Source organism: Anabrus simplex, chromosome 4 (genome assembly GCF_040414725.1).
Source record: "Anabrus simplex isolate iqAnaSimp1 chromosome 4, ASM4041472v1, whole genome shotgun sequence".
Taxonomy (NCBI): domain Eukaryota; kingdom Metazoa; phylum Arthropoda; class Insecta; order Orthoptera; family Tettigoniidae; genus Anabrus; species Anabrus simplex.
In genome coordinates, this window is record NC_090268.1 from 200,176,318 (window position 1) to 200,202,927 (window position 26,610).

The window sequence follows — 26,610 nt, forward strand, 5'->3', positions numbered from 1 at the left end:
TTTGGAAAATCCAAATATTGGGGGGGTGAAAAGGGCGGTGAATTTTTTAAACTGAGTGTGTCTACATCTTAAAACTTTAAAATTTACAGATGTAAAAATTGGTATTTAGAATCTCCTCTAAAAATAAAGGAACACGTATTTTTGTTTCCTGTAAATCCCAATAGGAGGAGTGTAAAAGGGTGAAAAATGGGTTGAATGCCTTTAATGAGGATACGTATATGTCAGAAACGAAAGATATTACAGAACTGAAAATTTGTATATACGATCTCCTTTAAAAATAAAGAAACACGTATTTTTTATTTTTTGGAAAATCCAATTAATGGCGGTTAAACAGGAGTGACAAATTGGGGTGAATTTTTAGAAAGACTATATCTACAGAATATCTTGGAAACCTAAAATGTTACAGACGTAAAAAGTGGGTGTTTGGAATCTCCTGTAAATGTACAGAAACATAGGTGATTTGTTTTTGGAAACTCCACTTAAGGGGAACTCAAAAGGGGTGAAATTTTAAAATGAGAATTTTTACAGTATATCTAAAAAAACTTAACATGTTACAGGAGTGAAAAATGGTATATTTTAAATCTCTATTAAACATAAAGAAACGTGTATTTTTAGTTTTCGGAAATGTCACTTGGGTGGAGGGGGGGGGGGGTAAAAGTGACTGAAAATGGTGTTGAAGTCTTTTAATTAGGCTACTGATATATCAAAAATGTTACAGACGTGAAATTTGATATTTTCAATCTGCTTTAAAAGTAAAGAAACACGTATTCTCTTAAAATCCAATGAAGCGGGGGGGGGGGGTGAAAGAATTGAAAAATTAATTGGCTTAATTGTATGAGAATACATACATCTAATAAAAACTAAAGTTGTTACAGACGTGAAAATTCGTATTTGGATCTCCTTTAAAAACAAAGAAAAACGCGTTTTGGGCGGAAAACCATCTTGGAGGGCGGGAGTGTAAAGGAGTTGAATTCCTTTCATGAGGACACATAAATCAAAAACTGAAGAAATTAGAGTCGTGATAATTGGTATTTAGAAGATCCTGTACTATTAAAGAAACAAGTATTTTTTGCGGGAAAGTTCACTTAGGGGGGGGGGGGGGAAGGAGTAGTGTGAAATGAAGTGAAAAAAGTAAATTACTTTTATGGGGATACTTATATCTCAAAACTGAAGGTAATAGACGTGAACATTGGTGTTTGGAATCTCCCTTAAACATAAAGAAACAAGCCTTCTTTTAATTTTTTTTAGGTGGGGCGGGGATGTGGCGGTAAATAAACTTAACGGCGGTGGGGTGTAGAAGGAGGTGAGACCAATTGATTTTACTGTTATTAATATACTTATAAGGATCCTCCGTTGCTCAGGCGGCAGCGCGCCGGCCTCTCACAGCTGGGTTCCGTGGTTCAAATCCCGGTCACTCCATGTGACATTCGTGCTGGACAAAACGGAGGCGGGACAGGTTTTTCTCCGGATACTCCGGTTTTTCCTGTCATCAGCCATTCCAGCAACACATAATAATAATAATAATAATAATAATAATAATAATAATAATAATAATAATAATGTTCCGGACCGTCGTCAAATGTGCGGACCGCGCTGGTAACGGCTCCTGGACGGGTAATGACTAAGAATGCAGTCCGGGCGCGGGTTCAGTGCCGCCAAGGCACCCAATATGACACCACGCCGGATCTCCTGAAGGATTTTATCCATATTATAAATCCATATTATAAAGGAAAAGATGGCAAAGATTTACGGACCCAACTGACCAGGAGGAATACCTGAGCCTAGCCCGGGAAGTACGAAATCGATTGCTGGAAAGGAAGATTGAAAAATGGGAAGAAACGTGCTGTAAAATAATAGAAAACGAGTCAGATCGGGAATTTTGGTGGATTCTCGCATAAAACGAGTCAGATCGCGAATTTCGGCGGATTATATATCTAAAAAAATAAGCATTCAATTATAAATTTCAGTATAATACCGTAGCGAAGCACGGGTATCTTGCTAGTATTACCTATATGTGTATGTGTTGGTACTTCGAGCACGACAATTTTTTTTTTTTTTTTTACCTCCTTTATGCAGGCTTGGGACAAGCAGTGATAAATCATGAGCTACTCATCACTGCAAGCAGAGCTCACAGTAGTAAGCTCTGAAGGATATTTTGAATGAACAAAATGAAGGCCCAAAGCAACATCTTGGGACATTCTCGAAGATAGAATTCCAAACACACAAATTAAGGAAGTATATGGAGTCCAGTGCATCACTACATGGGTGCAGTAGAGAATATGAGGATGGAGTGATCACATTTCCACGACAGAGGACAAAAGGATAGCCAAAATAGCATGAGATAGGAAGCCAGGTAGGAGCAGAGCATTGGGAAGGTCACTAAAATGTTGGATAGATAACTGGATGTCATCCTCAGGAAATGAATAGCATGTGTTGTTAGAAAAAAAACAGGCTTAAGTCTCAGGCAAGAGAAAAAGGAAGACATATTATATGAAAACAAAGGATTTATGATAGGAGGAGGAGGAGGCTTCAAATTTAGGCCCATTCTACACGAGCTGTTCAAACACCACTGTGTGGCCGCCTGAAACCACCCATCAAAAGTGCAAACTACATGTGACCATCAGAAAGCAGCTTTTAAACAGCGATCAATGCACTCGGCTATTCCGTGCAAGCAGTTAAAATGCTGTTATTGAGCAGGTCACTTTCAAAATTGACTCTGTAGATCGGTTGTATTGCAGGATTTATTTTGATTGAAATTCTTAAACAAAAATTTCTTGAAACGAGACGCTGATGGACTCGCGCCACATTATCTAACCGCCTCTAAACATGACAGTTTCATAACGTGTTCAGTAAACATAGGATATATCCAGATAAATCTCTTCAGTTATACAGTAAGTCGTTTCTTCATTCGATGAACTACTTTATTTTGTAGGTGACAATATTGCAAAAGTGATCCCGTCATGAGAAAGAGTATTATTTACTCCAGCAGATGATAGATAGTGTGCGGACACTGTTGAACTGCTAGTTACTTCCTTGTGTACATCAGTTCGCGTTCCTACCAACAACAGTTGCAATGCCTCCAAAGGCGTTTCCCCCATCTGTAGCTGTTAAAACGCCAACAAAGCCTGTCGCGAAAACACCCGTGTAGAAAAAGAAAGGAAAGTTTCCATCCCTATAGCTAGGGAATATTTGCAGGAGCAGTTTACTAGCGGTCTCATAGCGACGTTTAAACAGCTCATGTAGAATGGGCCTTAGGGTCAAGACCACTGAAAAACCAACCAATGATGAAATGATAAAAATAACTTTCTTCAGTTTAACAGCCAGTCAATTCAGGGTTCATTGGAGCCACACTGGCATATTTTGGATTCTGGCCAAAGTTTTAAGGCTGGATGTCCCTCTAGATGCCATGTGATTTTGCAAGTGGAAATTCTGCTTCAGAATCCTTTAGGATTCAAACCTTGGCCATTTCAGTACGGAGCCAACAGCTATGTGACTGGCTTCTAATAAAGACGGCTGTGGTTAGAATACGGACAATGCACGTGAAATTTTTGAAAAGAAAAGTCATGTTCCAGTGGTTTGGATTCCACAATAAACAGGAGGTCCCATGTCTCTGACCATAATATCAAATTTGTGATATCTGAAGCCATCTCTTTTCAGTTTCGACTCATTTAACTTATAACTGTTAGGTTCTTCAGTCTGCTGAAACTAACTTTGAATAAATACATTTATAAACTATTTGAAAAAGAAAACATATGGTAACAGAATTATACCTGAAAAAGATACAACTTAACTATAATAGAATGACATATTTCGTTCTTGAAAGAACATCATCAGATTCTATCAAATCACACTCAAATATATTTAAAAATGTATAAAAATTTGTGTTTATTTCTATTTAAATTTTAAATCCTCAAAAAGTTGAATTTTGGAACTTAATGAAGTCCTCACTGCTCTCCAGCCATTGCAATACCGTTACTCTGCCATTGGTATGATACCATGGAATCAGCTTTTAAGGATTTAAACAGAAATGAACATAAATGTTTATACATTTCTAAATATATCTGAGTGTGATTTGATAGAATCTGATGATGTTCTTTCAGGAACGAAACATGTCATTCTATTTTAATTAAGTCGTTTCTTTTTCAGGTATAATTCTGTTACCTTCTGTTTTCTTTTTCAGATGGTTTATAAATTTATTTATTCAAAATCAGTTTTGGAAGACTGAAGAACCTAACAAGAGTCACATAAAACTACAACCTTGTTTAATTCTGATTCAACTGTTATAATTATATTAATCCATCATTAGCAGCACTCTGAGAGGGTTGCCACTAATTAGTTTTACCTCATAACATGATCTTCCCCATCAACCACACATTAGCTTCACTAGACAACACACACACTTGTATGCTGCACAAGGCAAAATATCACTCCTAGTCCACCAATCAATGTTAGTGATGTTACTAATGATGTGCATTTGAACAGAATTACGGTAGCATTATGGGAATATGGAACATTTTGTTATTTATTGTTACCATCACATTACGATTATTTTAACCAACTGGTATTATTCTAATCCAAAGCAGAAGATTTAACTCCCAACTCTTTCTATAAATATATGACCACACATTTACATTAACAGGTTTAGAGAGCTCGGATACCGACTTTATTTATGTACAGCTATACAACCTTAAAGACAAGACAAGAAACTTGCAGTGATTACTAGTAACATGTTTCTAAGTAGGACCGAGCAGAAACCGTTTTGATACCACATCACAATCAGTATATTACTTTACTTTCACACAAAACCAACATCCAAAGATTAATATCTACTCATAAGTCAATAGACATAGTAGTTTCACTGTGAAACTAATGTCATTTCGAGTATCTCACTGCCCATACCAGTGAATTGTTGTATTAAGGAGATAATTCATAAATTTAATTATTATTATATTATTATGGAGAAAATATTGAGGGTAAAGACTGGCGTATTATAGTCTACAAGACTTCAGTAACATGCCAAAAAGGCAGCCAGAGACAAACAGAAGACATTGGTTAACCCAGTTTAATGAATCCCAGTTCAAGCTCTGTTCCACAGCATTCACATCCTGAATTTTAAATGCAACATCACTCTAGAGTTGTTAAAGCACATAAATGGTTGGCAAACCTACCTAGAAATTGAAACACTCAGATGAAGTAAACAGTATTTTTCTGAATTGTTTAAAAATTTTAGGAGTGACCCCAGTCTGTACCCAAATGTTAATAGCGTGAGTCCAAACGAGTGATAAATATTACATGGGCTATAATAATAATAATAATAATAATAATAATAATAATAATAATAATAATAATAATAATAATAATAATAATAATAATAATAATTTTGTGTGGCTATTTCTAGCCGAGTGCAGCCCTTGTAAGGCAGATTCTCCAATGAGGGTGGGCGGCATCTGCCATGTATAGGTAACTGCGTGTTATTGTGGTGGAGGATAGTGTTGTGTGTGGTGTGTGAGTTGCAGGGATGCTGGGAACAGCACAAACACCTAACCCCCGAGCCATTAGAATTAACCAATGAAGGTTGAAATCCCCGACCCGACCGGGAATCGAACCCGGGACCCTCTGAACTGAAGGCCAGTACGCTGACATTCAGCCAACGAGTCGGACATTACACGGGCTAAATTTGTAAGTAGAAAAAGTAAGAATTGAATACAAATTCTACTTGTTGGTCAATGGCTCAATTAAAATTCCTGCTGGTATCAAAGAATTTTCAGCTCACTATTATCCAAAATTACCTAATATATTATTCTCAGGTTTTCTGCTTGTTCCACTAGTATTTTAATACCGTTATACTAGAACTAAACAAAATCTCATCACACAGAATCAAGTAAATACCTTTTGTCATGTTAACAAATGCGTAGTTATTGGGCGAGATAATACTAATAGGTCTAAGTCAAGAATGGCGTAATGTTACTGCATGATGAAATAACCTGAAGATAACATTAGATGAGCAAACACAAGGCAATCCATTATGAATAAAAATTAATATTGAAAACTGAAGTGCAGGGAGATGTTTGGTCAATTTAGTGGATTTTTTGTTAGAATGAGTGGAATTCAAAGGTTGCACATTCCTTAGAATCTGTCACAAGTTAATAATGACATCCTCAGAACACATTTGCTTTTCCTGAGATATGCACTTCTGAAAAGAAACAGGACCCTAAAGTTCACTCAATCTACACCAAAAATAATTACCAGATCAATTCCTGAAGGCAAAGCTAGTGGGGTATAGGATTAACCACTGCAGGAAATGCTTTGTTTGTTGTAAGAGAATAACTATTACAACTGCTCTCAAAACTGCCCATGTTTAGTGGCAGACAAGTACAAACAGTTGCTTATTCAATTACAAGCTCTGAACCAAATAAGAATACATACACATTAGAGGTTTTCATGTAAAGGGAGACGAGGATGATAATAATAATAATAATAATAATAATAATAATAATAATAATGCCTGTTTTCTTGCCATATTCCTATATCTTGTATTTTTTTTACATAAAACACCACTCTCTATACAATCTGTGGATAAAACCAGATCATTATTATTACTAGTATTATTATTATTATTATTATTATTATTATCTGTTTTGATATTCAGCACTTCACTTAGCAGTTTAATATCAACAAATTGCCTTGTAACAGGTGCTTAAAGAATCTAAGGAAGGTAAGTTGCATTCCATATGGAAATTAGTTGAATTACTTATGCCTTTAATTTATATAGAGAAATAATGCACTCTGATGTGAATCCAACTTGTCATCTTAATATCCATAAAATTACGCCCTACTTAAAAATACCTGGCTTTCCTTCTGACACAACATGTACAACGTTTCTAAAACAATAGAATTTTAATTAATTTGCTAATATAATTTGACACGGAAAACACACTGATCTACAAAAGAATGAAATTTAGTTGCGCATTCATAAAAGTATTCAGATAAAAACAACAATTTAGTAATAAAAAGGAAGCAAGTTTCTTCTTTTTTTTTCTCTTGTCATGGTATGGTCTTCTGTCCTATTATATACAATGATTATTACAAAAATAATCCTGAACATGTCTACTTTTACTACAATTACAGTTTTGCCAGAAAGTTTAGGGACACATTATAATTTGAATATAGGAGAACCTGTCGCTGTATTGTTAGGTTAAATAACAATGTTTTTAGCTGTTAATTAACAATGGGAAACGAGTATTTATTTCGCCCAAACAAAGAGTTTCTCCGACGATGGTAACTCGTAGATAATTGTATGGATATTTAAGCAAGCTAAAATTTTTTTACTTATTTTGACAATAACATGCTAAATAACTGCATAACTAACTGTGATGCAATTTTATTTATTCCTGTTGTTTGATATAACTTTCGAATGGATGCACCTAGCGCACCCAGAACATGTATCGTCTACAGAGCGGATCCTAAGGAACGTTGCTGTGCAAACCGCCGCGCGCAAGACGCTTCCATTAAAACCCCGTGGCGTGCAACGGTCCCGAAGGGTCACGGCCTACCAAGAGATCGCTGCTCAGCCCGAAGGCTTGCAGATTGAGGTGTCGTGTGATCAGCACGACGAATCCTCTTGGACGATATTCTGGCTCTCCAGACCGGGGCCGTCATCTCAAATAGCTCCTCAATTGTAATCACGTAGGCTGAGTGGACCTTGAACCAGATACCATGGTTTTCCCCACCCTTGTCTAGAAAAAACAAAATTTAGAAAATGCTTCACAGTCTGCGAAATCATTTTTCAAGGGATATTTTATCCTTGCTAATTTAAAATAAGTGTGCTAGAAACAATTCAGCAATAAATCAAAATGGCATCATAATTAATTATTCTGTAATAAAAAAATCGCTTACTTAAAAATCTGTAACATTTTCTTGAATAACTATCCAACGTCGTAGAAACGCTTTGTTTGGACAAAATAAATACTCGTTTTCCATTGTTAATTAACAACTAAAGACAATGTTATTTAACCCAATAACATAGCGACAGCGTCGCGTATGTTCAAACCAGAGCGGGTCCAAAAACTTTCTGGTAAAACTGTATGTAACATCGTGTTGAGTCACAATAACGCTAAATGCAGTAACAGAGCACCTCGAAATTAATCTCACGTTAATAAAAATGTTACACATAGGCTTCCACTCTTCTACCCTGCAAGCGATGCAAGAATTCTTTCCAGCTCGTGAACGTTTTGCCAGACCATATCCAGAAACTGGACGTGATGCCAACAATTAGAGCCATTAAATATTTGATCATGAACACCTCGAAATCAGGCTTACGTCCCAGTTCCCCGGTCGGATACGGACACGGGATTGAATAGCGCAATGAACACATGTTTCGATGCCAGGTCAGCATCCAATGGTCGAAGTAAGCCTGCTCGTAGAAAAGACAAGCAAGGACGATCAGTGCTGGCACGGTGTAGAGAACGGAGAACACTCCAATTCGGATCATCAACTTCTCCAACTTATCTGTCTTGGTCCCATCGTGCTTCATCACAGTGCGAATCCGGAAGAGAGACACGAATCCAGCGAGAAGGAATAGCGTGCCCAGTACAAGGTAGATGAACAGAGGGGCCAACACAAAACCTCGCAGTGCATCCACGTCCCACAAACCAACGTTACACACTCCACTAAGAATGTCACCTGCAACAGAAAGAAAGATAACCATTAATACAGGGAGATACAATTATGCATTACAATAAACTTACATGAATAAAAGCCCAAATTCATCTCTGGCGGGATGTATTTATTTGTCGTGTCAGAAGCAATAAAATCGGCTAAATATAAACACATATGATCATAAAGAAGACTTAGACATTTACAACAACTAAACATAAACAGACAGAAAGAAAGAAAGAGAGAAAGAAAGGCCAAGGTGGTGAATATGGGCAGAGTAGGTGACTCCGTATGGAGCTCTGCGCTTCGAAACTCCGCAGATTGCTCCACGACAAGAGGTATTATCTGAAGACGACAGGCGATTCGAAATACCGCTCTACCAATATATCTTATTATAATAATTCTATAGTTGTGACCGAGCAAGTGGCTCTGCGGTTTGAGTCACGTAGTTATCAACTTGCATTCGGGCGACAGTGAGTTCGAACTCCACTGTCGGCAGCCCTGAAGATGGTTTTCCCTGGTTTCCCTTTTCCCCTCCAAGCAAATGCTGGGGTTGTACCTTACTCAAGGTCACGGTCGCTTCCTTCCCATTCCTACCTCATCATCGCCATACGATCTATCTGTGTCGTGCAACGCAAAGCAGACTGTAAAAAAAGGGGGGGGGGGCTATAGTTTTGTTTCGGTAAAAGAACGAACAAACAGCTACTCTCATTTTCTTTCTACAGCTGTCCAGTAACAAAAAATTGTAAATATAAGCAAATTATTAGCCTATTTCACTTACTGTCGAAACATTGAAAATAATTCTTTTTTTAAAAAAGCTGAGACAGAACATGCAGAGCGAAATTTTTAAGGAAGGTCATTGTACCCATACACGAAACAGCGAACGAATTTACATTCTGCTTGAAACCAAAACGGGAGTTGCAGGTCTAGAGAGGTCTTAAAAATCTTAACTGAGATGAGGAAAGGAGAATGGCTTTTTAAAGGCATGCCAGAGAAACAGAACCCGGAAGTCACGTAACGCATACGGAGTCACCTACTCAGCCCATATTCACCACCTTGGCCTTTCTTTCTTTCTTTCTTTCTTTCTTTCTTTCTGTCTGTCTGTCCTCACCTGCACGAGAAGAAGAATAAAGAGACTCAAGTTCCGTGGGTAAAGGGGTCCATTTCTATCAACTCGTTTCAAAATCCTGTGCCTTCGGTTACGTTACCGTGTGTAAGGGGCTTTGCTGTAAAAGACGAAACGCCAGTCAAAGATAGTGGAAACTCGTATAAAACACGGCGCCATTTGTACCCTACCGTATATAGAAAACAGTGTTCTGACACACGGCTTAGAATAAATAGATAACGAACACTGGTTGCCATGGCTACAGCGATGTCTGTTTTCTGTTCGCGCTACCCAGTCCGAAAACATACCCATGTTAAAAAAAGACAGAAGATACATGAACGAGGCATGCATACAATATGAAAACTACGGAGACGAAGGACCTGTCCGAAGGGAAATCTAACAGAAAACAAGGGTGGTGTTATTGTAAGAAGAATGAGAAAAGAACTTGAGAAATTTAAGCAGCATAGCCAATAGATGACTGAATGGAAAATAAAAATTGTTTCATAGACAACATGACTAATAAAAGTTGCTCATATTATTAGGATTATTTCCATGAGTGTATTTTGACTCATAATTCATATTATTAGTGAAACCAAACAGAGTGTTATATTAAAATTTTGGCATAAAATCGTGAAGATCACTAAAATGGTCGACTCTGATTCAAATAGTAATAAGGAACGAGTGTAGGTATTCACCGTTCAATAAATGTTACGTCATAAACAGCCTATACTAGCATGCCACAAACATATAAATACAATGGGAGATTAGGAAGAGAATTCAACGGAAGTACTGGATTAAAATTTAGCTGAAAAAAGAAGTTTTGAAGGATTTTCTGGTTTATTACGCTTTTTATTTTGCTTTGTGATTAGGAAGGAAGCGGCCGTGGCCTTAAAATTAAGGTACACCCCCAGCAGTTGCCTGGTGTGAAATGGGAAACCACGGAAAAACATTAACTTTTTACCCGTGTAAATGAATACAGATTGTGGACAACGATAATTTTACGGCACACCTTCAACTGTACAGTCAATCAAACACATATACCAGCGATGCCTTGTTGTTATATAACAGACGACAAAACAGATCTACAACCAAAGGTAGGCCTACTCCTTCCACCCCGTCAACATCGACGCGTACCAGGGCTCTCCCCATCACATTACCACAGGTTTCAGAAGCACCCCTGGTTCAACATCCAAGACATTACCGACCTACGGTCGTGCAAGTAGACTTGCGCCTTGCATTATATACCCACGGCCAGTAGGGAGTAACGATCGGTCTTTGAATGTTACAAGCTTAGCGTAAAATCGTATATATTCCATTACGCTTTTAGCCGTAGTTAAGAATTGTTGGTAGCCCTATATCTAAGACGCTGAACGTAAGTTGAACTCTTAAGCCTGAGATTTTCTTCAACAACAGAACAAACCTGAAAATGATTTTAATTAAAGTTTCTTTTTCAGATTTCATTAATACCCAATTTGTTGTGATAAAACCATGTTTTAGCGTTTTCTAGATACATTAAAATTAAAGGATGAAACAAGCAGTGAAGAAGCAACTTTCGAATTAGCTTGTATGAGGTTCGATGGTATTTCTAAATCCTCACTGCCTAAACCTATGACTTATTCTGGAACTGTTATTCGGAACATAGTATTTTTTCGGAACTGAACAACCGGAACTGTTCCAGAAAAAGAACAACTTCACCCATCTCTAGTGGGTAACTGCTCTCTTCATTTCACGCTCTGAAAGTTCAACAATGTAGTAAGATTTTCAGATCGACACAACAGTTACTGCAAGATTAAAAATACGGTAAGCAAATAATAATAATAATAATAATAATAATAATAATAATAATAATAATAATAATAATAATAATATAAAAGCAACTCTACTCGATTCTGGGTAAACGGTCTCCTTGAGCAGCTAAAATAGATTAGCCTAGTAGGCTCGATAAAGGATACTGCTTGTATTCGAAATTACATAGACCAACAACACTGCCCAACCCACGCGAAGAACGTAATAATCGTTAAACAGACCATGGAAGCTTTAAGACGTAAACATGTATTCATATGTCGTATCTTTAGAGTTTAAATCCGGGAACATTTAATGCTTATTCTCTGTCTGTGCTTGAGTAATCCCTGCAACCTTGGCTGCAGTAGCAGACATATCATTCCCCTAACTGCTGTCTATAACTTGTCAGGTACACGGTGGAAAGGGACAAAAAGTGGAATAAACAAACGAGAGTCGGGTCGGCTGGCAAGCTACCAACAAGCAGGCTTCACAAGTTCCCTAACACAAACAGCAGTCTCCGAGTAAACTTCTCAAGACATCTCACGCAACTTCTTCCTTTCTTCAAACTTCCGACACATACACAAACCGTTCCAATAATATCGCGATCAAAATCGAGTTGTCTTACTTCTACATGGAAGAAAAAGAACATTGTTCGACAACGGAGATCGTTTTCACATTCCGCCGCAGTCCATACAAAGGCTCCTTATACACTCGCGGAAGGGAAGGCACGGATAATGCATTCTGTATAACAGGGTTAAAACAGAATATATGTCAATATTTATAACGATCGTTTTTGTATGAAGAGTAGGAAGATAAAGTGAAATGCTCCGACTCTCCAAGAATATACCACTCGCAGGGAAAAGTGGGAGAGAAGGAGAACAAGGAGATTGGATAATCAGTTCCAAAGACTCTGGAAACGGAGACAGATATATATCCAAATCAAGACACACTTTCCACAACACAATTTTAGGATAATATGTATCTATGGTATGAATATCAATCAATAGATCCTCAGATATGTAGCAGGTAAGTGTGTTTAATTTTCTACATTTCTGAATCAATTATCTGTTAAAATTTGCTACAACTCATTTATCTTTGAATCTTTCTACATTCAGCCTGCAAACCTCTCAGCACCTCAACATTCTCCAATTTGCAACTAGTTCTATAATCTCGTTTGTTTCCATAGCTCTCATCATTATGTAAATTAAAACCTAAGTCTAGCCATCGTCGTCTTGGTGTCCCTATACTTCTCTCACTCTCCATGATCGAGAGCATCATACCAGATAACGCACCTTCCTCTATTCGTTTCACATGACCCCACTACCGAAACCGGTTTATGGGTACAGTTTCATCCATCGAAGTTAATTCCTAACATAGCCTTTGTCTCATCATTCCGAGTGCCCTCCTGACATTGTTCCCACTTGTTTGTACCAGTGATCATTCTCGCACTGCCATGTCTATTACTTCTAACTTACGAATAAGAGATCTCGAGTCCACCTAGCTTTCACTCCCGTACTGCAAAGTTTGCCTGAAAACAGACCGGTGTAAAGATAATTTCGTCTGGAAGCTGACTTCTTTCTTACAAAATGCTGTTTATCACAACTGCCAGCTTACTGCATAAGCTTTCCGACGCTTTGATTCAATCTCACTATAATTCACGGAGAATACATATCTACTTATTCCAATTCTGTGTTCCCGACCTGATATTCAATTCTTACTTCCATAAGCCCCACTAATACTGGTTAGCTCCACGTCGAAAGCGATTTCGTTCGCCAAGTTGCCAGGGACTACATCCCTTCACACAGAGTTATAGAGCTGCCGTAAAACTGAGCCAAATACGCCTCACGCACCGAACCCAATAAAAAAACCAGAAGAAAAAGTAATTAAATAAAACTTCCCGCAGTTACTATATAGCGTTGTTTCTCTACAACGATGCAACATTAACTATTTTCAGAAGCAACTGGAAATGTAGAAGTAATTGATTTTCAGGGGTATTCGAAACAGCAAGTAAAATGTCCCCTTCCCCATTTAATTTGCAACGTAGATGCGGTCCTCTGAAGAACGTTTTAATGGTATTTAGCATCTCCTATATATCTTGAACAGCGTTTCAACAAGGCCCTCTACCTTGTGGGCAATACAGTTCTTTTGAAAGAACAAGCTTGACGATATGCGTAATATTAATTTCCTATAAATCATTATAGCGTCAGAGACAAAATGCCATCCGGTGAACACAAAAATGGTGGTGTCGATGAATCGTACAAAAATGGAAGTGCTCACCCAACGGCCTTGAAAGAACATAATTTATTGACGAGAGCAACAGCTGGGACATAAACGTTTATCTTGAAAGGGAAACTGAAGGCCACGCAACAACTCTGAGCCTTACCCAGGTAATAAAACACATTTTAAACTATGAACACAAAGTCTGATAACACCGTTTAACCTGAAGGAAATTTCTAGCTTCACAAAAGAAATAAATTCGGAAGGCAGTTGCTATGGTACTTTTCGTTGTAGACAATACAATACCATTGTACATCGTCAATGCGCATCAGACTCTGGCAAGAAAGTTACATCAATCATCTTCACCGAATTATATGCATTCCCATGCGTCTCTGTGTAACTGAACCGAACCATACAGAACTTGTATGTACAAAGCACAGTGTAGCACAGTCCGCGAAAATCTGAACTCCACTTCCTACAAACATGCATTATTTACTTTATTCATTCACCCACAGTAAATAAAACGATTTTACGTGATTCTCTAACAACTAGCGACGAGCAAATCTAATTTCCCTTTCTTATATAGTGAGTGCTGGCCGAAGGCCCCGGGTTCTATTCTCGGCCAGGTCAAGGATTTTTACTTAGACCTGAGTTAGTTCGAGATCCACTCAGCCTACGCGATTACATCAGGAGCTAACTGACGGTGAGATGGCGATTCGTCGTACCGACCACACGATACCTCGAAATCTGCAGGTCTGCAGGTCTTAGGGCTGAGCAGCGGTCGCTCGGTAAGCCAAGACCCTTCGGGGTTGTTGCGCCATGGAGTTTAGCGAGAAGGGGTACAAAGAGTGCTTGTTTTCTTTTAAAGCAATGATCATATTGTCCCGAGTAAATTTTGGACGTGTCTATCCTCAATTAAACTCCTGTGGATCAGTGGTAAAGTGTCGGCCTCCAGATCGCGAGTTCAAACCCGACTGAGAATTAATGGAAGGAAAAGAAAAAAGATCTCTGATGAAATCCCTCTGTGGGTGGGGACGGGAGAATAGCATCTACGGTATCTTCTAATTGTCGTAAGAAGCGACTAAAAGGGGCCTTAGAAGCTCTCAACTTGGGAGCATGGTTTAACGATCATGGCCCCTTAGCTAAGTCCTGGCATTGCTTCCATTTAATTGTGCCCGGCTCCTCACTTTCATCTATCCTATCTGACCTTCCTTGACCTACTCTTGTCCTTTTTCTGACGCTCATTGTATTAGGTTTTCGAAGCCTAGGGAGTCTTTCATCTTCACGCCCTTCGTGGCCATTGTCTTTCTCTGGCCGATACCTTCATTCTTCGAAGTGTTGGACCCTTCCATCCCCCTCCCTCTCTGATTAGTGTTAGCCTGTACTTCCCCTTATAACAATAATCACCACCACCCCTCCGACGTAATGTTTGGTATTTACCTGACAAAAATAATTAAAAGTCAGCCATAAGACGCCCATCAGTGTCTATACTTCTTTGACACCTGACAGAGCAAAACGAAACGTCGAAACTGACACGCATGCAGCTTACATGACATCAAATCAAAAGCCTGAACACGGAAACTGAGACCATACGATTATTTTTTATTTATTAATCCCTAACTGCGTAATTGCATACAATCCATTATTAAAAACGCCAATGGAACATTATTAATATCGTAACTAGAGTTTGTGGTTTTTAGCATTTGTAATTATTGTGAAAAAAGCCGGTATATGTCTTTCTATCACGTTACATCTGCGTGTATACTTTAGCTGATTTGAATTCGTAATAAACTGCTAAATTAGTTACAAAACGAGAACTGTCACTGAGAAAAAAGTGTTACATTTTTGTTAACTACAAAATATATATCATATACTGAAAAATGTATCATTTAGCACTGCGAAACTACGACAAAGAAGGTTAATAAAATCAATTTTCTGCTAAAATATTTTCCGTTGGATGACTACGCTTGGAATTTTATGAAAAGGAGGCATATCAAAAGCTCAGAACATTGCCAGCCATGCGGACGAACGAACTGCCGCTCTTAAATCCATGCACTGAATCAGCTTCAGCGCATATCATATTCCATTGTGCTAGTAGTTCGAAGAATATTGCCATGCAACCTTTTTTTTTTTTCCTTGTAAGTTATTGCTTCACAGCGCCATTTCCTTGAAAGTTCTCTGGTTTAGTTATAAAACTAAACGCTAATTGTAAGGTTTAACAATATATAGTACATAATTCGCAATACACAGAATCCAATTAAAAGAAGGATTTTACTCATGCATGCGTAATTAATCCGAGACAAATAACTCCTTAACTGAACCAACGTCCTCTTAAAGGAACAGTAGGAAAGAATAGTAGGCGAGTGCGTGTATATTAATATGCACAGCAATTTTCTACCGTCTACCGAGTAATCTTTAATACACACAGACAGATTTACTTAAAGGAAGTAATAACTAAGACACGTTGCAAACGTTAATTTACTCTACGCGCTTTAAACTCAGCTCATTAGAAAGCAGCCTGAAAGAGAAGACAGTATCCAAGAGACTCATCAAAACTGACAAGATGAAATACTGTATTTGAATAGGTGACGTCGAATATTATCCACGTAACTGAAAAGTGCTACGAGAGGAATAGACGGACATGTTTATGTTTCGTAGATCTCGAAGGCATGTGCCAAGAGTACCGAGAGAAAATATTTTCGCCATACTGGGGGACAATGGTATTCAGGGCAGATTATTAAAATCAATCAAAGGAAATTTATGTTGACAATTGCGTTGCGGTGAGAACTGATGGTAGAATGAGTTCTTGATTCAAGAAACTCACACTGGTTAGACAAGCCTGTAATATTTCACCTTTGTTGTTCATAGTTCACATGGATCATCTACTGAAAGTTATAAAGTGGCAGGGAGGGATTCAGTTAAATGGAAATAAAGTAAGTAGTTTAGCCTATGCCGACGACTTGGTCTTAATGGCAGATTGTCCTGAAAGCCTGCAGTCTAATATCTTGGAAGTTGAAAATAGGTGCAATGAGTGAAAATGAAAATCCACAGCATGTTTCCAGTCATTCGACCGAGTCAGGAATGGAATGAATGAAGCCCCCATCTAGCGGTGAGGATAGGAATTGTGCCGGCTGCCGAAGCCTGTCGCACTCCTCTGGGACAATGATTAATGAATGACAGTGAAATGAAATTATATTGAAGAGTGTTGCTGGAATGAAATATGACAGGGAAAACCGGAGTACCCGGAGAAAAACCTGTCCCGCCGCCGCTTTGTCCAGCACAAATCTAACATGGAGTGACCGAGATATGAACCACGGAACCCAGCGGTGAGAAGCCGGCGCGCTGCCGCCTGAGCCACGGAGGATCGTGCAATGAGTATGGTACGAAAATTAGCCTCTCCAAGATCATGCCAGTCAGTAGGTAAGAAACCAAAAGGAAATGAATGTCAAGTTGGGAATGCAAAGCTCGAACAGGTAGATAATTTCAAGTATTTAGCATGTCTATTCTCCCAGCACGGTTGTACAGTAATAAAGATTGAATCAACGCGTAGCAAAGGTAACGCACTGACCTCGCAGTTCGATCAACAGTATTCTATAAAAAATTATCTTTACATCGGTCTGTTTTCAGACATCTTTGCTTTAGGGGAGTGAAAGCTGGGTGGACTCAAGACACCCTATTCATAAGTTACAAAGAAGCGAGAATGATCGCCGGTAAAAACAGGTGGGGACAATGGCAGAAGAGTACTCAGAACGAGGAGATACATGTTAAGTTAGGAATGTACCCGACTGATGAAGCTGTACGCATAAACCCGCTTCGGTGGTGGGGTCATCTGAAGCGAATGAAGGAGGGTAGGTTACCTAGGAGAATAATGGACTCTGTTATGGAGGGTAAGAGAAGTAGAGGGAGACCAAGCGACGATGGTTAGACTGAGTTTCTAATGATTTAAGAGGTATAGAACTAAACGAGGCTACAGAGCTAGTAAATAAAGGATTGTGACGGTATTTAGTAATTTCACAAAGAATTGCAGACTGAACGCTGAAAGGTATACCAGCTTCTAATGAAAAGGTATGTATGATTCTTTCTTCTGTGCATCCTGCATCCCCTATTCAGTTTCTGTTCGTCATGGAAGCCTCTGAAGCTGTCGATCACTGATCTATACTTTGTTCGGTTTAGGATGTCTTCCCGATTTAATCTAGATTGCTCAAGATCCTTTCTTACCTCCCTGAACCATTTGTCGGAAACTTTAGGTTTACTTTAAATTGCTTTAAAAATCTGTTTGACCAGCTTATCTCGTCCATTCTAAATCACCATCATAATGTTGGTCGGCAGGGTAGGAGCGGTGCTGGTATATACAATTTCCAATCATTAGATCGTGTGACAAAAACCTGGACTCACTTCCAAACCTGTTCATAGAGTTCATATGGAGTAAGGGCATAGGACGTTGCTGACGGCGATTCGTCGGATGGAGACGTAAAGCTTTGAGCAGACCGCTTAGTGTAACTCGACAGGAGTAGGCTATGTGCCGACACCGGAAGGGCATAGGACGTTGCTGACGGCGATTCGTCGGATGGAGACGTAAAGCTTTGAGCAGACCGCTTAGTGTAACTCGACAGGAGTAGGCTATGTGCCGACACCGGGTATCACCCTTCCTCTACTTCATTACCATAGTCATCTCACATTCAGACGCGCAGGTCACCCAGGGGTGTCAAATAGAAAGATCTGCGCCAGGCGAACCGAACATGTTCATCATGGAAGTCTCTGAAGCTATCAATCAATGATCTATATTTTGTTCGGTTTAGGATGTCTTCCCGATTTAATCTAGATTGCTCAAGATCCTTTTTTAACCCCCTGAACCAGTTGTTGGAAAATTTAGGTTTACTTTGAATTGCTTTAAATATCTATTTTGTCAGCTTCTTCTCGTCCATTCTAAACAGCTATCCATAAAATTTGAGTTATCTTTTCTTCATTGAGTCAATCAATCGCTTTCCTGGTATAATTCTCCCCTTCCTCGTAACCTACAGTATACTGGCCATCTACGATTTTTGGACCCATTATCTTCCGGAGAATCTTTCTCTCAAATATCTCGATTTCGCTTAATCTTGACATGCCTGTCATTCAGAGTCATTCACTAGCATACACACTGTTTTGATCACTGTGTTGTAGTGTCTTAGTTAAGATCGCTTTAAGCTGGCTTTCCTCTTGTACAAAGCATGTGTCCTGTGAAAAGCAACGGCTATCTTCTCTCGCTAGTTAACTCTTATCTTACCATGCTCTGTCTTCAAGTGATGAGAGGCTGTTTTGATGTTGGTCATATTATTATTATTATTATTATTATTATTATTATTATTATTATTATTATTATTATTATTATTATTATGTGTGTGTGATTTAGTCATAAGCCCCGAAGGCTGGCTGGATCATCAACACGTCCACTATGAGCTGTTATAGGTATTCTAGTCGTCAATGAAGAGGTGTACTAGGGAAATGAAGTGATGTAGTTTCCCGCTGTTTTCTTCACTTAGCCAGAATATGATGTTATAAATCAGCCTGCCAGGTCCACTGAAATACACACACTAGCCGACTCCATGAGTAATACTATCACACCATTCATAACATGGACTGGCTGCATAAAGCATGGTATTGCTCATATCTCAGTCATGTTCATATTGTCAAAGCCAATAATAGGACTAGGGTACATCAGTGAACGTAACAAATTGATCTAGCCCACACCAGGTGATGTGGCACACTCAGCTAATAATAATAATAATAATAATAATAATAATAATAATAATAATAATAATAATAATAATAACTAGCAATTAAGGAAATGAGGAATATCCGAAACCTTTTTGGTCCCAACCTCAAAGATGGTGTTTACAGACTTCGGAGCAACTCAGAAATATACACCCATACCGAAAATATATCAAGCGTAATCCGGAAGAGGATAACTTTTTACGCTCACCTCTTCAGATTGCCAGCTGAAAGAATATGTAAACGTGTGTTATCCTACTTCAGAAGTCTCAAAACGATTCCTCCTTGGTTGGTGGAGATCGATAAGGATCTTTTAAAGTATGGATTCAGAGAAACAGACATTCAACTCCGCGCACCACTCAAACACAGACAGGTTCATCAAAAAGAAGTCCCAACTCGACAGAAGGATGTCCATTCCGATGCATGGAAGAAAGTACGCTCCGAAAGGATGAAAACCGGTGGACCCGCAAGACGACAAACAGTTGAGATCTAGCGGTCCTCAGTGCCCCTAACGATGAATAATAATAATAATAATAATAATAATAATAATAATAATAATAATAATAATAATAATAATAATAATGTTGTTTGAGTCATCAGTCCATAGACTGGTTTGATGCAGCTCTCCATGCCACCCTGCCCTATGCTAACCTTTTCATTTCTACGTAACTATTGCATCCTATATCTGCTCTAATCTGTTTGTCATATTCATACCTTGGTCTATCCCTACCGTTCTTACCACCTACACTTCCTTCAAAAACCAACTGAACAAGTTCTGGGTGTCTTAAGATGTGTCCTATCATTCTATCTCTTCTCCTCGTCAAATTTAGCCAAATCGATCTCCTCTCACCAATTCGATTCAGTATCCCTTCATTCGTGATTCGATCTACCCATCTCACCTTCAGCATTCTTCTGTAACACCACATTTCAAAAGCTTCTATTCTCTTTCTTTCTGAGCTAGTTATCGTCCATGTTTCACTTCCATACAATGCCACGCTCCACACGAAAGTCTTCAAAAACATATTTCTAATTCCGATATCAATGTTTGAAGTGAGCAAATTTCTTTTCTTAAGAAAGCTCTTCCTTGCTTGTGCTAGTCTGCATTTTATGTCCTCCTTACTTCTGCCATCGTTAGTTATTTTACTACCCAAGTAACAATATTCATCTACTTCCTTTAAGACTTCGTTTCCTAATCTAATATTTCCTACATCACCTGCCTTCGTTCGACTGCACTTCATTACTTTTGTTTTGGACTTATTTATTTTCATCTTGTACTACTTACCCAAGACTTCATCCATACCATTCAGCAACTTCTCGAGATCTTCTGCAGTCTCAGATAAAATAACAATATCATCGGCAAATCTCAAGGTTTTGATTTCCTTTCCTTGGACTGTGATTCCTTTTCCAAATTTCTCTTTGATTTCCTTTACTCTGTTCTATGTAAACATTGAAAAGGAGAGGGGACAAACTACAGCCTTGCCTCACTCCTTTCTGGATTGCTGCTTCTTTTTCAAAGCCCTCGATTCTTATCACTGCCAACTGATTTTTATAGATTGTAGATAATTCTTCGTTCTCGGTATCTGATCCCTATCATTTTCAGAATCATAAATAGCTTGTTCCAATCAACATTATCGAATGCCTTTTCTAGATCTACGAATGTCATGTACGTGGGCTTGTCCTTCTTGATTCGGTCCTCTAAGATCAGACGTAAAGTCAGGATTGCTTCACGTGTTCCTACATTTCTCCTGAAGCCAAATTGATCTTCTCCCAACTCAGCTTCAACTTGTTTTTTCCATTCTTCTGTACATAATACGTGTTAAAATTTTGCAGGCATGAGATACTAAACTAATGGTGCGGTAGTTTTCACACCTGTCAGCACCGGCTTTCTTGGGAATAGGTATAACAACATTCTGCCGAAAATCGGATGGGACTTCTCCTGTCTCATACATCCTGCACACTAAATGAAATAACCTTACCATGCTGGTTTCTCCTAAGGCAGTCAGTAATTCAGAGGGAATATCATCAATTCCAGGTACCTTGTTCCTATTTAGGTCACTCACAGCTCTGTCAAACTCTGACCTCAAAATTGGGTCTCCCATTTCATCAGCATCAACAGCCTCTTCATGTTCCAGAACCAAATTATCTACATCGTTACCTTGATACAACTGTTGGATATAATAATAATAATAATAATAATAATAATAATAATAATAATAATAATAATAATAATAATAATAATATCCGGCTCCATGGCTAAATGGTTAGCGTGCTGACCTTTGGTCACAGGGGTCCCGGGTTCGATTCCCGGCAGGGTCGGAAATTTTAACCATCATTGGTTAATTTCGCTGGCACGGGGGCTGGGTGTATGTGTCGTCTTCATCATCATTTCATCCTCATCACGACGCGCAGGTCGCCTACGGGAGTTATATCAAAAGACCTGCACCTGGCGAGCCGAACATGTCCTCGGACACTCCCGGCACTAAACGCTATACGCCATTTCATTTTTAATAATAATAATAATAATAATAATAATAATAATAATAATAATAATAATAATAATGTCTGTACGTCCCAACAATGACATTTGACGGTTTTCGGAGACGCCGAGGTGCCGGAATTTTGCCCAGGAGGTCTTTTTACGTGCCAGTAAATCTACCGACAGGAGGCTGACGTATTCGAGCACCTTCAAATACCACCGGACTGAGCCAGGATCGAACGTGTTAAGATGGGGTCAGAAGGATAGCGCCTCAACCGTCTGAGGCACTATGCAGTTACTACTATTACACCGTGTATTTGAAATTCTTTTCCCGATGTTTGTGTTTTGAATATTGTATTGTAATAATTTTGGGGCGTTGAACGGGAATACGTCATCCGTGTTTCGCCACCACGTCACATTTTCCTGGAAATAAGGACATCAACTTTTGGAGTTTATGCAGAGTTTATGTACCTTTTCATTATACATCAAATGCTGTAATCCAATTTTCTGTTTACATATTGGCTATAAACTGTTAGTAATGTAAAATAAATATGTCACCGATGAACTCCTCTTTTGTGAAAAGTCTTACCGAGAATTCCTGATAAAAATTAAAATATCTATTAGTGGAAAACGTGATAGAAATAAACGAACTTCGAAACTGTTATTCTTTGCTAGATATAGAAATAAATGCAGAGCAGTATTATTATTATTATTATTATTATTATTATGCATTCTTTCTTTACATTGGCAATTTCAACACCATAGCTGCAAGCTTGGGGTACTGCTCCAACCGAAGTGGACCTACTTTTAAGTCTTTTTAACAGTGTTTTTTCAGCAGAAGAGAAATTGAAACGTCCACTTTAAAGCAGACTCAATTTATCGTACTTAGATGAAGAGTGGATGGCAGCTGCATTTAGTACACTGTCTACAGGCACGAGTGTTATAATATTGATGTTCCCATGTTTGAGACAAAATAATTGCTGTAATTAAAAAGAAACTATAAACAAGTTTTGGAACGAGGTCAATGGTTACTGGCGATTGGATGGCAGCCAGCTAGTGGGAGAAATACAATTTACTAGACACAGCAGTTAGTCGTAGCTACAAATCGTAGTGGTCATTCAACATAAACAAAACAAATCTAGTAAGCAGTGACGACTCCAATATACAGAATAGGATGCCCAAAAATTGAGAGCACTGATTTCTTTCCTTTTCTTTTCGCTGCTTTTCCCCGTACGTCAATGGGGTCGTGGTACGATCTGTGTAGAACATGTGGACTTGGCGCTGTTTTACGGCCAGATACCCTCCCTGATGCCAACCCTATATATACAGGGTGTTCGGAAACACCGTGAACCGGGTATATGAGCGTTACAGAGTTGGTCACCGTGATGAATAATTTGAAATTCAAATTATTCGAATGATTCTGGTCTCTTTATTTACCTTCCTTTTCGTCCAGGTCTCAGCTCCATATCAGCTGAGATGAGCACTTCGCCAGCCTTTTCCTTAACCTCTGGTGGCAATGCGAGTTCTTACCTCCCTACTGCTTCTGATGTCATCCGTCATTATGCTTCCTAGATATTTGAAAGCCGGCACTTGTTCAACATCGTTTGCTTTGTTCCCTCGTGCACTTATCACCATACTCTTTGCCTTGTTCTTATTCATTTTCATTCCATATTGCTCACATATTGCATTCAGGTCTTCTAGCGTTCATTTAGAATCCTTTCATTCTCTGCGAACTCCACCATGCCATCCATGCTGCGCGTGACACCTACCGTCTCTCTTTATCTACCGTGTGTATAACAACATTCTGCCGAACATCGGATGGCACTTCTCCTGTCTCAACCATCTTGCACACTAAATGGAATAACCTCACCATGCTGGTTTCTCCTAAAGCAGTCAGTAATTCAGAGGGAATGTCATCAATTCCAGGTGCTTTGTTCATATTTAAGCCTCTCAAAGCTCTGTCGAATTCTGACCTCAAAAGTGGGTCACCCATTTCATCAACATCAACAGCCTCTTCTTGTTCCAGAACCATATCATATAAGTCCTTACCTTGATACAACTGTTGGATATGTTCCTGCCATCTTTCTGCCCTGTTTTCTTTCCCTAGAAGTGGTTTTCCGTCTGAGCTCTTCATATTCATACACCTAGTTTTCCTTTCTCCAAAGGTATGCTTGATTTTCCTGTATGCAGCATCTACCTTTCCTAGGACCATACATCTTTCAAGATCCTTGTACTTCTCCTTCAGCCATTCTTCCTTAGCTGCCCTACACATCCCATCCACTTCATTCTTCAATCGCCTGTATTCTTTTCTGTCCTCTTCATTTTTTGCATTCTTGTATTTTCGTCGTTCATCGATCAGGTCTAGTATCTTGATCTCTTGCGTTATCTATCGATTCTTTGTTGATCTTTCCTTTCTTCCTAACATCTCTTCAGCAGCTCTACTGACTTCATTCTTCATGACTTCGAATGCACTACTGGTATTGAATCTATTCTGGAAGGTAGTAATACGGATGGACTGTTGATGAACTTAAAAACAAATCATTCTGTTATTAATATCTACATAAATGAACTCAGAATCAGGAAGATAGAGAATAGTGAGAAGTCCACTAGTGACATGGAATAAATTTTTAAGTCGAGAAAACTCTACTTCAATATTGCCGATTCCCTCCTGACGAAAATAGTTTCCGAGAGAAGTTATTTAAATCAGCTGTTATATATGATTTATTAACGTTTACAAAATATCTCATTAAGATATAGCGTTACATATTTTCTTTTTAGGTTCTTAAATCTTCTAAAATAACTTGTCCTGACTGACTGACTGACTGACTGACTGACTGATTGATTCATCATCGCCGAGCCAAAACTACTGGACATAATGAAATGAAATTTTGGGGATACATTCATATTAAGATATAGGTGCTCGCTAAGAGAGGATTTTTGATATTCCATCGCTAAGGGAGTGAAAAGGGGGGAGGGAATTTTAAAATGATTGTATCTATATCTCAAAACTTTAACAGTTTACAGATGTAAAAATTAGTATTCAGAATCGTCTTTAAAAATAAGGAAACAAGTATTTTTTGTTTTCAGAAAATCCCAATAAGAGGGGTGAAAAAGGGTGATAAAGGGGTTGAATGCCTTTAATCAGGATACCGGTACTTATATCTCAGAAACTGAACATATTACAGACCTGAAAATTTGTAATTTTGATCTCTTTTAAAAATAAAGAAACATGTATTTTTTTATTTTTGGAAAATGAAATTAATGGGAGGGTGAAAAGGGGGGTGAATTTTTAAAATGAGTGTATCTATATCTCAAAACTTTGAAAGTTTACAGATGTAAAAATTGGTATTTAGAATCTTCATTAAAAATAAAGAAACACGTATTTGTTTTCGGAAAATCCCATTAGGAGGGGTGAAAACGGGGGAAAAACGTGTAGAATGCCTTTCAAGAGGATACTTATATCTCCGAAACTTAAGATATTACAGACCTGCAAAATGGTGTTTGGGATCTCCTTTAAAAATAAAGAAACACATATTTTTTTGTATTTGGAAAATCCAATTAATGGGGGGCGAAAAGGGGGGTGAATTTTTAAAATGAGTGTATCTATATCTCAAAACTTTTAAAGAACTATTAAAGAAAATCCTTATACTGTAATAAGGGTGGAAAAGGGTGAAAAATGGGTTGAATGCCTTTAATGAGGCTACTTTTATTTTAGAACCTGAAGATATTACAGACCTGAAAATTGGTATTTGGGATCTCCTTTAAAAATAAAGAAACAGGTATTTTTTCGCTTTTGGAAAATCCAAATATGGGGGGTGAAAAGGGGGGTGAATTTTTAAAATGAGTGTATCTACATCTTAAAACTTGAAACGTTTACAGATGTAAAAATTGGTATTTAAAACCTCCTTTAAAAATAAAGAAACAAGTATTTTTTTGTTTTCGGAAAATCCCTATAGGAGGGGTGTAAAAGGGTGAATAATGGGTTGAATGCCATTAATGAGGATACATATATCTCAGAAAGTGAAGATATTACAGAACTGAACATATGTACATGGGATCTCCTTTAAAAATAAAGTAACATGTATTTTTTTGTGTTTGGAAAATGAAATTAACAGGAGTGACAAATTGGGGTGAAATTTTTGAAAGACTATATCTACAGAATACCTGACAAACGTAAAATGTTACAGACGTAAAAAGTGGTATTTGGAATCTCCTGTAAATGAAAAGAAACATGGGTGATTTGTTTTTGGAAACTCCATTTAAGGGGAACTAAAAACGGGGTGAAATTTTAAAATGAGAATTTCTACAGTATATCTCAAATACTTAACATGTTACAGAAGTGAAAAATGGTACTTTTTATCTCTATTAAAAGTCAAGAAACGTGTATTTTTAGTTTTCGGAAATACCACTTGGCTGGATGGGGGGGGGGGAAGGGGTAAAGTGACTGAACATGGTTTTGAATTAATTTAATTAAGCTACTGATATCTCAAAAGTGAAGATGTTACAGACGTGAAATTTGATATTCGGATTCTGCTTTAAAGTAAAGAAACACGTATTCTCGAAAAATCCAATGAAGGGGGTGGGGGGTGAAAGAATTGAAAAATTAGTTGACTTAATTGTATGA

The 26,610-nt window shown here is 38.2% G+C and overlaps 1 protein-coding gene across 1 annotated transcript in view; it reads right to left on the reverse strand.

Annotated features, from left to right (window-relative positions):
• Window positions 1-6,637: 6,637 nt before the first annotated feature.
• fz (frizzled) overlaps window positions 6,638-26,610 on the reverse strand; it is a 101,262-nt gene continuing 81,289 nt past the window's right edge. Inside the window, exon 2 of the mRNA XM_067146366.2 lies at window positions 6,638-8,682. Within this exon, the coding sequence (XP_067002467.1) occupies window positions 8,165-8,682 (518 nt within the window). The 3' untranslated portion in view covers window positions 6,638-8,164. The remainder of the gene's footprint in view (window positions 8,683-26,610) is intronic.